Genomic DNA, 12,779 nt, shown 5'->3' with positions numbered 1-12,779 from the left:
GGGAAGGGTGTGGGGCAGTGTAGGTCCAAGTGGAGGGAGGGAGAAGAGGGTTTGGGGCTCTGCTGGACCGTACTGCTGTTGCAGGCAGTGGGTCTGACATCATGGTGAGTGACTGTTGCCGCAAGGAGCAGATGAGTGACTGCTCACACACCCGCACGTCCCCCGTGTTTGGCTTCTGGATGTTCTCTCGATGCTGTTTCCAGGATTTCTGCAATAGCCCACAGAACCGAGCGCTCTAATCCCATGGGACGGCTGCAGAGGCCTTTGCAGTAAAATGTTGCCGGTGTCCAGCCAGCTTCCTGGTTCCCACCTGGCGCAGCCAGGACAACTCCTAGCCCACCGCCCCCAGGTTACCTGACCCAGCCCTAGTTGCCTCTTGCTTGCCGCCCCTCAGCACCCCATTCACACTCTGCCCCTCCCCAAGCACCCTCTCCAGACATCTCTGGAGTTTTCCCTGTAAGTCCTCACAGTCTGACAGCTTCCCTCGCCTCTTCTCCCACCTCTAGGCAGCCTTTGCTCTGCTCTGGCCTTCTCCCTTCCTCCCACCAAGGCCTCTCTTGCGAGGTGTTCCTGCAGAATAAATTGGTGTACAATCTGTATGGTTTCTCTTCTGGTGGTGGTGGAGGCTGAGGGGGGTCCTGCCTGGCAGCCCCATTGGGGGACAGGTAAGGGGCTCCCAGCTCTTCTGAGCTCTGCTCTCGCCTGTCTTGGTGTCTGATTCAGCTCTAAGCACAAACAGGTGAAGAGGAATTGGAAGGAGATACAGTGCCAGCCAAAAGGGCAGTGGGCATCCGTTAGTGCTGTCAGCCCAGAGCCATGTGGGAACTGCAGGGAGGCCTGCAGGGAGGTGTCAGTGGGCATGGGCTGTGCAAGGCAGGTCCAGGGAGAAGGGTGAGAGCTGCTGGGCCTCGTGGGGCCCGGGGCTTTGTCCCAGGCTCAGCCCCCTCAGGACCATGGCTCTACGCTTGTTTCGGGCCTTGGGGTCCTCAGCCTCTGAGGCTGTCTTCCAGTTTGGGCCTTCTGTCCTAGACCGAAATCAAGTATGGGGAACAGTGGGCCCAGCAAGAGGGGAACACACAGGCTTACACCTCTGTCCCTCCAACTGCCTCCTGACCTGAACATTAACGTTGGCGTTTCCCACCAGAGCACAGGCCATGGGGTTAACACCTGGCCAGGGCCAGTGCCGCGGACATGAGTATGTGCTGTATGACGCCATTGAAACCCAGCAGACAAACCCAGCCCAGCTGCTCCAGCTCGGGTAGAGGTGGCGCCGAGTTGGGGGCCGTGCCTAGAGCAGCTTTGGGCACCAGAGGCCTTTATGCCAGCTTCAAACTGCTAACACAGGCGGGTGGTTTTCAAAAGCCCATCTTATGTTTTGCCAGAGGTTTAAACAGATAGGCCTAAGTCAGTCTGTCCCGAAGGCATGTGTGTTTGCACGAAGCCGTGTGTGTGTACGTGCACATGCACTCGCCATGGACCCGAGACCAGCTTACCCACGTGGAGGAGCCATTGGGCTCCCGGCCGCGAGGCTGCACTACTTCTCAGAAATGGATTTACCACCCCAGCATTGGGTTGAGATTTGGAAGGGCAGACCTGGCTGTACCTTCTGAGTCCTGGTGCTTAACACTGGGCCTGGCACAGAGCAGGCGTGTGTAGTTTGTTGAATGTAAGGAAAAGGGAGTTACGACTATTAATTATTGCTTTCAGGATATTTGCCATTTTCAAAAATAAAATAAAAGGCCCCCAGCTAAGGGGTCCTGGATACCAGGAACCTAAAAAGAATGGACAGGGCAGAGACCGGTTTGGCTCAGTGGACAGAGCATCGGCCTGGGGACTGAAGGGTCCCGGGTTCGATTCCGGTCAGGGCATGTACCTGGGTTGCGGGCACATCCCCAGTGGGGAGTGTGTGCGGGAGGCAGCTGGTCGATGTTTCTCTCTCATCGATGTTTCTAACTATCTCTCTCCTTTCCTCTCTGTGAAAACTCAATAAAATATATTAAAAAAAAAAAAAAAAAAAAAAAAAAAGAATGGACAGGCAGATACGGCCGGTGTGGTGCAGTTGGTTGGGTGTCACCCCATGCACCAGGTCACATTCTGGTTTCTGGCTCAATCCCCAGTAGAGGGCATACGGGAGGCAGTTAAAACCATCAGTGTTTCTCTAAAGAAATCAATTGGAAAAAAACACACATACAAAATTAAAAGACAGGCAGGAAACAGGTCCCTCAGCACTAGGTGACTGAGGTGCAGACTTGGGCCCTTAGGCTTGCTCCTGAGTTTTCCTGAAGTTTTTCCTCCTCTTTCAGGTGGAAAAATCGGGCATCACCTGGACTGAACTTCCTAGGTTTTGTAGGGTACGTTTAAGGCTGGGAGGCATCATAATCCCCAAGCTTTGATCTCTCGCTGAGCAGAGGGTGGGATGGACGTGGGCCTTTGGGGCAGGCCAGAAGCCACAAAACCAGGTGGAGTGGGCAGAGCTCTGCAACCATTTGAACCCACACCCAATTAACTTTTTCACCTGTCTACACCTGCCCACACCTGAGCCTAACCCCATAAACAATGTGACTCAGACTTAACCCTGTCTGTTTATTGTGGACGGAAATTGGGGGACACAGAGAAGAGCAGGACAGACCCTCTCCCTCCCTTGGGCACCTATGGGAGTGGGTATCAGGACTCAGTGACATGGAGTGAGGCGGAGGAGGCCAGCGACCAGAACAAGAGCTGAGAAAGGCAGCAGGAGACCCAGGGGGAGTGGGCGGTAGACAGTGAGGCAGGGACACCAGGTGCCCAGTCAGGAATCTGCAGCTCAACCCTCATCCTCCTCGCTACAAACCAATCTGGCCTGCGTCTGAGACGGGCACAGCACGGGAAACAGCCACAACTGAATGGAGGTGGCAGGTGACCAGACCAGAGGGGACGAGGAAGATGGGGTGACGGCACACGCAGGTGGGACAAGGACAAGGGAGCCGCTGGCTCCCCAGGCCGGCCCAGCAGAATCTGCACCTGAGATCATCCTCCAGGAGGAAGGAGAGCACTGGGCATGACGGTTCCTGAGGAGGGAATGGAACCAGCCACACAGACACGGAGGACAAAGGGAAGGTCTGAAAGAGCAGAGAGAGAAGCTGAGTTCTGAGAGGCCAGAGCAGGGCGTTGGGTGTTGGGAGAGATGTTAAACAGACTGCAATTCAAGAAGTGTAAGGGTCAGGGCCCTGCCCAGGGAAGAACCAAAAGCCCCGAATTGTTGAGGAACAGGTATATGCGGCGCAGGTCGGCAACAGACAGGCCCAGGTTCCAGGGCAGGGCAGCCGGGGGGTCCAGGCCTTCAGGCTCCTTCCCGTCATGGGAGCTGGGGAGTGGCAGTGAGAGGCTTAGGGCCTGGTAGAACCATTGGGTCTGGGACTTGGACAGAGGCAGGCTCAGGGCCCCAACAGGGGGCTCAGGCTGGGAGCTCTGGAGCTGAGGGCTGGACCACGAGTTGCAGTAATCGTACTGGCAGCACTGGGCATGGTACCAGTACTCTGAGAAGTAGGTGTTGCGTTTTTCTTGGCAGCGGTAAGAATTGTACTGTCCACAGCCTCGGACGAGGAAGCGAACCCTGGTATCTGGAGGAAGAGAACAGCTCATAAGCCGTGGCCTCCCGTAGTCTCCAAACGTGGCACCCCTACCAAGAACTCTCCCCATCCCTTACCAGACCCAGCTTCCACCCAGACAGCTTCAGAAATTTAGTTTCGTTACCCTCCTGCCCCCCAAACTCCTGACCCCACCTTCCGGGGTCCTTCTCTCTCCTTGTGCCCCCAGCAGCCCTCATCTATGAGACCAAGCAACGGGCCGTCTCACCAGCAGCCCCTTCCTGAGTCTTGAACTCACTGTAATAGATGGTGATCACCATGCATGGGGATGAGCTACTGATGGTGCATTTCTCTGAGCCGGAAACGCATCCTGCAGAAGGGTCTTCCAAGAGGCAGAGGTGGCAGGTCCGGAGTTCAGCAACAGGAGCTGAGGGAGACAGAGGGATGGGGCAGAGCTCACTCCAAGGTCCCTGCCCACCCCCTCCCGTCCTGCCCCTGGGCCCCACTCACCTTTTCCCATGGCGAAGCCTACCACGACCAGCACACCCACAAGCACATGTGCCTTCATGATGGCATTCTGGGGAGAGGGGCCGTGCCTGAGGGGTGCCCTGCATCTCCACCTTCCCAGGACCATGCTCCTGGGTCCTGAGCTGCAGGGGGGTTTTGAGTCTGGGCAGGAGCTGCCGTGGGTAGAGCTATATTCCTGCCTGGGGCAGGACCTGGGCTGGGTGAGGAAGTGATTAACTTGGCAGGAGGAACGGTGTGTTCTCACCCACGAGGCCTGCTCTCTGAATGTGGGCGCAGTGGCTGAAACGGGCAGGACCTGGGCCTGTATCCAGTGTGCTCCCCAAACACCTATTCCTGCCCCTCAGGGTCCATGAATTAGCTTGTGTCCAGCTCCACATGCTGCCCTCCCTCACATCAGAGCCAGTCCCCATTGTGCCAGAACTCTGGCCAGGAACTCGGCCACCCCGTCCTTTTGAGATGAGCATGTCCCAGCTTCCCCAGCGGGGGGCACAGAACCACACCGGCAGCAATTCTGGGCCTTTTCCCGCTTCCCTCCGCCCCTTATTTCCCTGTAAAACCAAAACTCAGTGTTATGATCCTCACTGTGTGAACAGCCATAGGTGTCCTCCCGACCAAAGCAAACATTTCTCTAGTCTTTGAAGCCTGACCTTTCTCTGTGTCTTTTCCTTGGGACTTTGCACACCCCCACATCCAGTCCTAGGATTCTGCTCTGTTACTAAAGCATCACTAATCCACCGGGCACATATCCGTGCCAGCTTTCACCGGGGGGAGGGTGAGCCGGGCCATGAGGGCCCCTGGCATCCAGCACACAAGCACCAGCAGACCAGCTCATGGCCTTTTCTTCCACTTTATTTCCTGTTCCCACCACAATAACGACTCCTTTAATTTAAACTAAAACCATAGAGGGTTGCTGACAAGGCGGCAGCAAAGGAATGGGGACGGGGTGAGGAATCAGCGAATCGTCTTGACTGGGCTCTTGAAGTTGCTAGCGGCTTGGAGCTGCAGCTGGTAGGCCATCGGATGGATCTTGAAACCATAGAGCCTGGGCCAGGGAATAGGTCAGAGAGACAGCAGGTGAGCCACATGCAGCCCTGCCAGCAGCCTACATTCTGATCTCCCCACCCTTTATTTGGGTCTGTGTCTTAAATACACATTAAAACTCAAATTCTAGGCTGTCTGTATCACTACTTGCTTCACCATAAAACTGAGACCCCCCGCCCCCCCTCCAGCGTAAAGATGATGCTTAGGAAGATAAACCACACTTGAACTGTGGTCTGAGGATCTCCTCGCAAAGGCAGAACATCCCAGGTGATGGCAAGAACAGCTGTTGTTTAAATGGTGCTCTAAGTGCCAAACGTTATTCTAAACACTTCACATATTTAAGAATACCCTGCCAGGCAGCTACCATCAGCATCCCACTATGGACAAGGGAACTGAGACACAGGCAACCAAAGAACTCTTCTAAGGTCCCTCAGCAAGGAGAGCCCTAGCTTTGGGAGAAGCAGACCTCAAAAAAAGACCATGCCCAGTCCTCCCTTCCCTCTAGGGGTCCCGGGCCTTTCCTTTGACCCTTGGTGACTGTCCCTACTCCCTACCTGGGCACAAACTGGTTGGCAGGCCGCTTGGGCCGGTACTCGGGGTGCACCATGAAGAGCATGTGAGGGAAGCCAGTGCCGAAGTACGCGCCGTCCGTGTGGTGGTGCCGCGAGGACTTGGGTGTGTACACGTCCATGCACTTGGGGCAGTAGAGCTTCACCATGGCCTCCCCTGGGATGTCCGAAAGGCCTGGGAGACAGGCAGGCTCAGCATGCAGGCTCCCCTGACCGCGCCCAAACTCACTCCCAAACGCAGGGTCCGACTTGCTGAGCCCCAACTCCTTCCCAGAGGACCTGCCACGTGTCCTCCTCCCTCTCCACACTCACCGATGGGAAGCATCGGCTGGTTCTCACAGTACACACGTGGACAGTAGCCGAAGTCTCCCTGCTGGTATTTTTCCAACTGAGGGGAATAAAATGGCAAGCGTTGGGGTGGCAGGGGGGTGTGAAAAGAAGGGGAACCCCTTCCTCTGCCCAACCCCTATCACTCTGTCCCCCATTCCTCATGCAGGCCCTCAGACCATCAGCCATTCACTGTTTATTCTGAGGAAGAGTCTCTAACCACTTCCAGCCCAAGGTCACACCTCCCTTCCTGAAAAAACCCCCTTCAGCACAATTCCCAATCAGGACCGAGTTCCCAGGCCCAGGTTCTGAGGCGCTCCTCAGCCAGACTCCCTGCTGCAGGAACTGTTTCCCTTCCTGCCTCAGAGGAGTCAAGTGCAAGCAGCGAGGCCTCACCATCTGGGCGATGCCACGGTTGGTGAGGATGTAGCGGGCGTGGATCAATCCATACAGCATCTCAGCTGCCTGCTCAATCAGGTCACTCTGGTTGGGGTTGTCTTCCAGCTCTTCATCTGAAACACGGCAACCACCTGTCTTACCGCTCTCTTAGGTGCCCTGCCCATGCCCAGGACCTGCTGGCTACTCAGCACCCACCTTTGAGCCTCACCCCATCCATCATGTGGGCCTCTGACCCTTCCACCAACCCAAGGCAGCTCTACCTTCTCTCCATACCTCTCCAGCCTCTGCCTTCTTCTCCTCCTCCCAACTCCCTCAAGACATAAATGCAAAAACATCAGTAGGGAAGGTGGAACTCTAGCCCGGGAGGTGCAAGGCAGGAGAAAGAAGCAAAAAGGAGACCCCTGTGGAAACTGGCATTATGGAATAGAGCTGAATTATGGGATCAGAGTATGAGCACAAGTGGTGTAAGTCACTAAACTAGGCAAAAGTCGGGTGAGGTCAAAGTGAAGTGTGGGATTGAGGTTAAGGAAGCCAGAAATCAAAAGGAAATTTAGAAAATCAAGAAGCAGATGAACAGGGATTTGAAGATAAAAAAAGAAAAAAAAGAAAAGCATCACACAAAACAGCCCGGAGGGGGCCTCACCAGGCTCCAGGTCCAAGATCATGTCTAGAGCTTGTCGATAGTGAGGCACCTGCTCGTTGAGCCCAGTGAGATTGAATTTGTCCTGGATGTAGTCTTCATCCACCTGTCAGGACGTGGAGGAGAAGAGGGAACTCGTAACAGAATGCTTGGCTTTGACCTGACAAGTCGCTCCACTGATGCCTGATCCTCAGCACAACTGCTTCTGTTCCCCTCCCAACTCAGCACAGGTACCTGAATCTCTATCCTCAGTTCACACACACCCCCTCCCATAAAAGCTTTGGCTTAAAAAACCCCAAGACGACATGTATTTATTTACTTAATGTCTTTTTAAACTTTTTAAAAGTTTTTATTTGTTGATTTGAGAGGGAGAGAAAGAGAAAGGAAGAGTAAAACACCAATTTCTTGTTCCACCTATTTGTGCACTTACTGTTTGCTTCTTCTATGTGCCCTGACTGGGGACCGAACCCCCAACCTTGGCATATCAGGACGATGCTCTAACCAGCTACCTGGCCAGGGCCTAGATAGGTTTTTACTGATTTTAGGGAGAGAGGGAGAGGGAAGGGAGGGAGAAGGAAACAGGGATGGTGGCCTCCTGCACACACCCGACCAGGGATGGAGCCCGGCACCCGGCGTGGGCCCTGACCAGGGATGGCGCTGGTGACCTTTCCGTGCACGGGACTGCACTCAACCAACTGAGCCACACCGCTGTCGCTGGAGAGGCACTACCGTCTTGGCTTTTCCCACCAACCAAAAGACACAGCTTCACTTGTCCCTCTTACACTGCTGGAGGGGCAGGGCTGGGGGCGGCCGGGGCCACTGAGGGGACTCCTCCTCCACAGGAACGAGTTTCCATGGAGGCATGTGAGAGGGCTGGGGAGTATCCGGGCAGGCTGTGTCGGACACAGGAGAAGGCAGGAGAACTCACTTCACAGAAGAACTCATTGCCACGGAGCCCACAGAACCAGGAGATCCAGGACACCTCCTCTGAGCTGCTCATCTTCACGTCTGCTGCAGAGAGAGTCAGTGGGACCCAAGCTCCGCCGCTCCGCCACCTCCCTCCTCCCGCTGCCTCCACCAGGGAAGAAAGGGCGCGGGGCCACCGTTCCTTAGGGTCCCAGATTCTGGAGCACCTCTCTTCACCTCCTCTTATCTACACCTCAGCCCCCTTCTCTGAGATCAGGACTCTTTGGGGCCCCACCGGAAACCGACAGGCCTTGACCTACCCGTCCTATCCACATCCCGACGCCCCCGGAGGCCGGCCCCGGCTCGGCTCCTACCCACGCCGGTCTCTGCGGGTCCCAACGCCTTTCTCAAAGGTTTCAAGTTTATCCTTTCCAAGCGAGAGCTGGGCCGCTCCTTTTCTCAAGGCCTGGGGGTGGCCCCAAGGTCCTTTTCGCGGGTCTCCTCACATCCCACCTCCGCCCCTCAAGCCACCCTTTCCTTCCTCCCTCGGTGCCGGCCCGCTTCACTTCCTTCCCCACCGCATAGCGAGGCGCGGAGACCCCCATGTGCCGCGCCCAGAGACAGGGTACTCGGCGCGGCGACAACCTTATAAGACTCACCGTCTGGACGGGGGCCGGGACCAGGGTGGGGGAGGGGAGTCGCTACTTCCAAGATACGGCGGCGGCGGCTACAGCGCAGGCCGCGGACCCGATCGCGGCAGGCAAGTGGAGGGGTGTAAACGGGAGTGCGGGGAAGAAGGCAACGCGCAAGCGCCAAGGGTCAGGCGCCGCGGTGGACGCCGGGAGATAGAGTTCCCGAGAGGGAGAAACTGGCGAAACCAGGGCAAGGCGAACTACGACTTCCAAGGTGACTCGCGCACGACCCTGGTGTCGCGAGGCCCCTGAAGAAGACGCTGGGGGCGGGACGCAGCGAGGCGCTACCGGAAGCGGAAACCCGGTAACCTCCTGGGCCGGGAAGTATGGGAAATATAGTTGTGTGATCCAGGGATCCGGGGGCGAGAGGCGGTGGGGAAAGGGAGGAGGCTGGCCTCCGGCCCCCGCGCGCCCTCAGGCCCACCCTTTGCCCGCGCCGGGCGCGCTCTGGGGACCCCCGACGGGGCCCATATTTTGCTGAGGGACCTGGGTGGGCCGCGCTGGGCTCCGCTGGGCGGTGAGAGAACCGGGCGGCCTAGTGCGCTAACCTGAGGCGGTGCCGGCCATTCTGTTGTTGGTGTCTTTGTACTTCTTAGGGCTTGAATGGGGCCTTCTGCTGCGGGCGCTAAGCGCGACCTTCGAACCCTGGTTGCAGTAATGGTGAGGGGCAGCGTGACGTTATTTTATTTCCCAGTCCGGGCCATCCCATAGGTTTCCCTCCGCCTTCCCAGGGCCTTTCTTAACCCAGAGAGTGGTCTCCCAGCTCCAGAAAATGAGCTCAGAGCAGGGGGCCACGTTGAGGGAGGCGAAGGGCATTGTGGGGCGTTAGGTAAAAGCAAGACCCCAACTGACAGACCCTCCGCTGTCCTCGAGCTCCCTAGGCACGCGGCGCTCTGCGTGAGTTCTGTTGGAAAGGCTCCAGGGCGGGAAACCAGGCGCTTTCTGCACGCCTGCGTCCTCAAGTAATCTTGGTGGGTTTTTTCCCAGCCGCTTGCGTCTTCGAATAGTCTGGCTATTTGATTACGTGAACTCCTTTGCTTAGAGTAGCGCCATTTTGCAGTAGGGATGCCGACTGCAGCCTCTCCCCAAACCTGCTTCCTGCTTTCGGAGAAGTGTCAGGTGTTTTTGAGAAGACGGCACTCGAAATAGACACTCAAAATAGGATGGAGGAAGACTGAAGAGCCAGGCTGATTGCTTTTCTTAGTCGTTTGTCTTACAGATGATGAAGTAGTTCCAGAGAGAGGCAATCACTACTTATTGATGAAGCTGGGAGTGGGGGTGGAAAGCAGGGCCTCTGAGCAGCTGCCTCATGGAGTCTTTGCTCACCTTTACTCTTGGGCATGGCCTGTTACTACAGGGTTCCCTGTTCTCCCACGTGATCTATTGCCTCAGGCCCAGTAGGGGTTTAGGTTGTGGCATCACTTTTGGGGCGGGAGAGATTTTTTTACTCTAAGGCTGCTTTCCTTCATCCCAGCAGGTCTCTGGAGTGGCTTGCTGGTCTCATCTTCCCCTTGCCTAGTCTCATTTTTGAAGCTCCCAAGCCATGTCCAGACCCTCCCTCATCACCTTCACCCCAGCCACTGACCCCAGTGACTTCTGGAAAGATGGGCGGCAGCAGTCACAGGCTGAAGAGCTGGAGCCTATCTTGGATGGGGCTGCAGCCCGGGCTTTCTATGAGGCCTTGATTGGAGATGAGAGCAGCACCCCTGAACCTCAGAGATCACAACCTGAACCTGCCGGTGAGAGAAAGAGGAAGAAGAGAAGAATGATGAGAGAGGCTGCAACAGAAGCATCAGGAGGACATGGTCAAAGGAGATCCCTTGAGGCTGAGGACAAGATGACTCATCGGATACTGAGGGCAGCCCAGGAGGGGGACTTGGCAGAACTAAGAAGGCTGTTGGATCCCCGTGAGGCAGGGGGAGCTGGGGGGAATATCAATGCTCGGGATGCCTTCTGGTGGACCCCCCTGATGTGTGCTGCCCGAGCAGGCCAGGGGGCTGCTGTGCGCTATCTCCTGGGCCGGGGAGCTGCCTGGGTTGGAGTTTGCGAGCTGGGTGGCAGGGATGCTGCTCAGCTGGCTGAAGAAGCAGGCTTCCCTGAGGTGGCCCGCATGGTCAGAGAGAGTCATGGAGAGACGAGGAGTCCAGGGAACCGGTAAGGGGAAGCCTTCGCCCATGCCCGTCTTCAGTGTGTTCTGCGCTTCCTAGCCACTCCACACCAGCAAAGAGCTGAAGGGTTCTCTTCCCCATCTCCCAGTGTAGATAGATAAGGCAGTGTACTAGGATGAACATGAGCACAAGCTCTGGGTTTAAATGCTAACTCTGCTTAACTTGGGCAAGCAACCTAAAGCCTGGGTGCCTCAGTTTCCTTGTCTGAGAAATGGTGGTAATAAGAGCACCTTTCTCATAGGTTTGTTAGGATTAAATGGGTTAGTATATGTCAAGTGTTAGAACAGAGCTTTCCACATAGTAAGCACTGTGTAAATATTAACTTTAGCTATTGTATCCCTTCCTTGCGAGTTCTGGTTACCATCTCTTTACCCAACTTTCCCCTTCTGGTCTTTCACTGCTAAGTGGGGAGGAAGGCAATTTGTTCCTTAGAAAGACTGGAAGGACCTTGTCATTCCCCCCTCCCCCACCTCCACCCTTTCTCTGCCCTCCATCCTTTCTCTTCTTCCTCTGCAGGTCCCAATCCCTGTCCACCCAGTACTGTGAGACGTGTGATGCCTACTTCCAAGACTCCAACCACTGCACATCTACTGCTCACCTGCTGTCACTGTCCCGTGACCTCCGGAACCCCAGTCTGCACTTTGGGATGCCTACTTCCAGCCCAGGCTTCAAGCTGCTGCTGAGGGCAGGCTGGGAGCCTGGAATGGGTCTGGGACCCTGGGGCAAGGGCCGTGTCAACCCCATCCCTACTGTCCTCAAGAGGGATCAGGAAGGGCTAGGGTACGGATCAGCACCCCAACCCCGAGTCACACACTTCCTGGCCCAGGATACCCGGGCAGTGGCTGGGAGGGAGAGAGCCCCTCAGGCAGCCACACTGAGCAGAAGGGAGGAGAGAAGGCAGAGGGACAAGGACAGAGCCTGGGAGCGGGACCTGAGGACATACATGAACCTTGAGTTCTGACCTTGCAGAGTCTGACACTGGACTCTGTTGAAGTCTGAGCTTGTGCATCTGACCTGGGCACTTTGAGTTACACTCCCGGTGTCTGCTCAAGTCCCAGACACTCAGATTTTGGTCATCAGGCCCTACCTTTGAGAGAGGGGCTGAGAGTTGAGAAATAAATCAATCATCTCACTTGTTTTGTGTTTTATTTTAAAAATATGTACTTATTGATTTCAAAGAGAGGAAGGTAGAGGGGGAGAGAGAGAAAAACAGCGAGGAGAGAAACATTGGCTGCCTCCTGAAGCCCCCTACGGGGGATCGAGCCTGCAATCAGGCATGTGCCCTGACTGGGAATCAAACCAGTGATCTGGTGTATGGGGGATGCTCAACCATGAGCACCACTGGTGTTTTATTCACTTTTCTGGAAGCTGTTACGGAGAAGCCACAGAGTCTGGGGGCCACATGCAAGTCCCACCTGAGCCAGAAAGGGCAGCCCCTCCAGGTGGCATGAGAGGGTCACCTCCCTGCCAGCCCTAGTCCTTTTCAGAGCACCCCGATAGGGTGATGAGAGTGGGTAGGGGCTTGTAGGAAGAGGCCAGTCTGGTGGGAAGCCCTCAGGTGATGCAGCCTGTACTGTTAGCTGACTGGCACCAGTACTCTGGCCTCTCAGATCTCAACTTGAAGCCGCGGTGTTTCACTACCTGGAACAGCCCAATGGGAAGGCGGAAGCATATACGGTTCGTCTACCTCCGTCTTCCCCATCCTCCCCTTTGCCTTGTGCTGCGGTACCAGGTGCCCGGCGGTGAGATCCGCTGGGAGGGACAGGGAACAACTGAAGTCACGGACACAAACACGAGCTGTGGGGGGAGAACCCAAGGCGTGGGGCTAAAGAGCAGGCGCGTTCTGGGGAGCACGGGCGCCGGGGCCTCCGGGCGACGAAAACGGGGGCCGGGGCTAGGACGCGGGCCCTGACGGCGGGGACGCCCGCGGGCTGCGCACCGAC

The 12,779-nt window shown here is 56.2% G+C and overlaps 5 protein-coding genes across 9 annotated transcripts in view; 3 read left to right on the top strand and 2 right to left on the bottom strand.

The window, feature by feature from the left end:
- Positions 1-830, top strand: part of LY6G5C (lymphocyte antigen 6 complex, locus G5C) — a 4,154-nt gene extending 3,324 nt beyond the window's left edge. Inside the window, exon 3 of the mRNA XM_006772830.2 lies at positions 85-830. Coding sequence (XP_006772893.1) covers positions 85-239 — 155 coding nt within the window. The 3' untranslated portion in view covers positions 240-830. The remainder of the gene's footprint in view (positions 1-84) is intronic.
- A 73-nt stretch (positions 831-903) lies between these two features.
- The window catches only part of LOC102761433 (chromosome unknown open reading frame, human C6orf47), a 13,573-nt gene continuing 1,697 nt past the window's right edge, over positions 904-12,779 (top strand). Inside the window, exons 1-2 of the mRNA XM_006772823.2 lie at positions 904-910; positions 3,188-3,189. The gene's annotated coding sequence lies outside the window, so the exon portion shown is untranslated. The remainder of the gene's footprint in view (positions 911-3,187; positions 3,190-12,779) is intronic.
- LY6G5B (lymphocyte antigen 6 complex, locus G5B) lies at positions 2,570-4,904 on the bottom strand. The gene is made up of 3 exons (XM_006772829.2): positions 4,077-4,904; positions 3,865-3,993; positions 2,570-3,599 (listed from the first exon to the last, which is right to left on the bottom strand). The coding sequence occupies exons 1-3, from the start codon at positions 4,198-4,200 to the stop codon at positions 3,199-3,201; spliced, it is 654 nt and encodes a 217-aa protein (XP_006772892.1). The 5' UTR covers positions 4,201-4,904; the 3' UTR covers positions 2,570-3,198.
- CSNK2B (casein kinase 2 beta) lies at positions 4,926-8,944 on the bottom strand. Of its 2 annotated transcripts, none has more exons than XM_006772824.2 (7): positions 8,636-8,944; positions 7,999-8,081; positions 7,074-7,176; positions 6,428-6,543; positions 6,017-6,092; positions 5,690-5,879; positions 4,926-5,136 (listed from the first exon to the last, which is right to left on the bottom strand). In XM_006772824.2, exons 2-7 carry the CDS (start codon positions 8,068-8,070, stop codon positions 5,046-5,048), a joined length of 648 nt encoding a protein of 215 aa, XP_006772887.1. In that variant the 5' UTR covers positions 8,071-8,081; positions 8,636-8,944; the 3' UTR covers positions 4,926-5,045. The 2 variants fall into 2 exon arrangements, with proteins under 2 accessions (XP_006772887.1, XP_015425369.1); XM_015569883.1 differs by having other exon boundaries at positions 4,928-5,136; positions 7,999-8,078; positions 8,636-8,740.
- On the top strand, positions 9,027-11,968 carry GPANK1 (G-patch domain and ankyrin repeats 1). Of its 4 annotated transcripts, none has more exons than XM_006772826.2 (4): positions 9,027-9,328; positions 9,550-9,639; positions 10,146-10,822; positions 11,353-11,968. In XM_006772826.2, exons 3-4 carry the CDS (start codon positions 10,212-10,214, stop codon positions 11,795-11,797), a joined length of 1,056 nt encoding a protein of 351 aa, XP_006772889.1. In that variant the 5' UTR covers positions 9,027-9,328; positions 9,550-9,639; positions 10,146-10,211; the 3' UTR covers positions 11,798-11,968. The 4 variants fall into 4 exon arrangements, with proteins under 4 accessions (XP_006772889.1, XP_006772891.1, XP_006772888.1 ...); XM_006772828.2 differs by having other exon boundaries at positions 10,143-10,822; XM_006772825.2 differs by lacking the exon at positions 9,550-9,639.

Source organism: Myotis davidii, unplaced genomic scaffold (assembly GCF_000327345.1).
Source record: "Myotis davidii unplaced genomic scaffold, ASM32734v1 scaffold1006, whole genome shotgun sequence".
In the NCBI taxonomy this organism is placed as follows: Eukaryota; Metazoa; Chordata; class Mammalia; order Chiroptera; family Vespertilionidae; genus Myotis; species Myotis davidii.
Note: the sequence above shows the minus strand (reverse complement) of the source record. Positions and strands in the feature narration are given on the sequence as shown.

Bases quoted from the DNA above. Each gene is read 5' to 3' on its own strand.
- CSNK2B (XM_006772824.2), bottom strand. From the start codon at position 8,070: ATGAGCAGCTCAGAGGAGGTGTCCTGGATCTCCTGGTTCTGTGGGCTC. The intron at 7,177-7,998 runs GTGAGTTCTCCT...ACGTCCTGACAG, and splicing joins GCAATGAGTTCTTCTGTGAA to GTGGATGAAGACTACATCCA. The intron at 5,880-6,016 runs GTGAGTGTGGAG...CCTGTCTCCCAG, and splicing joins CCAGCCGATGCTTCCCATCG to GCCTTTCGGACATCCCAGGG.
- GPANK1 (XM_006772825.2), top strand. From the start codon at position 10,212: ATGTCCAGACCCTCCCTCATCACCTTCACCCCAGCCACTGACCCCAGT. The intron at 10,823-11,352 runs GTAAGGGGAAGC...CTTCCTCTGCAG, and splicing joins ACGAGGAGTCCAGGGAACCG to GTCCCAATCCCTGTCCACCC.
- LY6G5B (XM_006772829.2), bottom strand. From the start codon at position 4,200: ATGGTCCTGGGAAGGTGGAGATGCAGGGCACCCCTCAGGCACGGCCCC. The intron at 3,994-4,076 runs GTGAGTGGGGCC...TGTCTCCCTCAG, and splicing joins AGGCTTCGCCATGGGAAAAG to CTCCTGTTGCTGAACTCCGG. The intron at 3,600-3,864 runs GTGAGTTCAAGA...CTCTTCCTCCAG, and splicing joins GGTGATCACCATCTATTACA to ATACCAGGGTTCGCTTCCTC.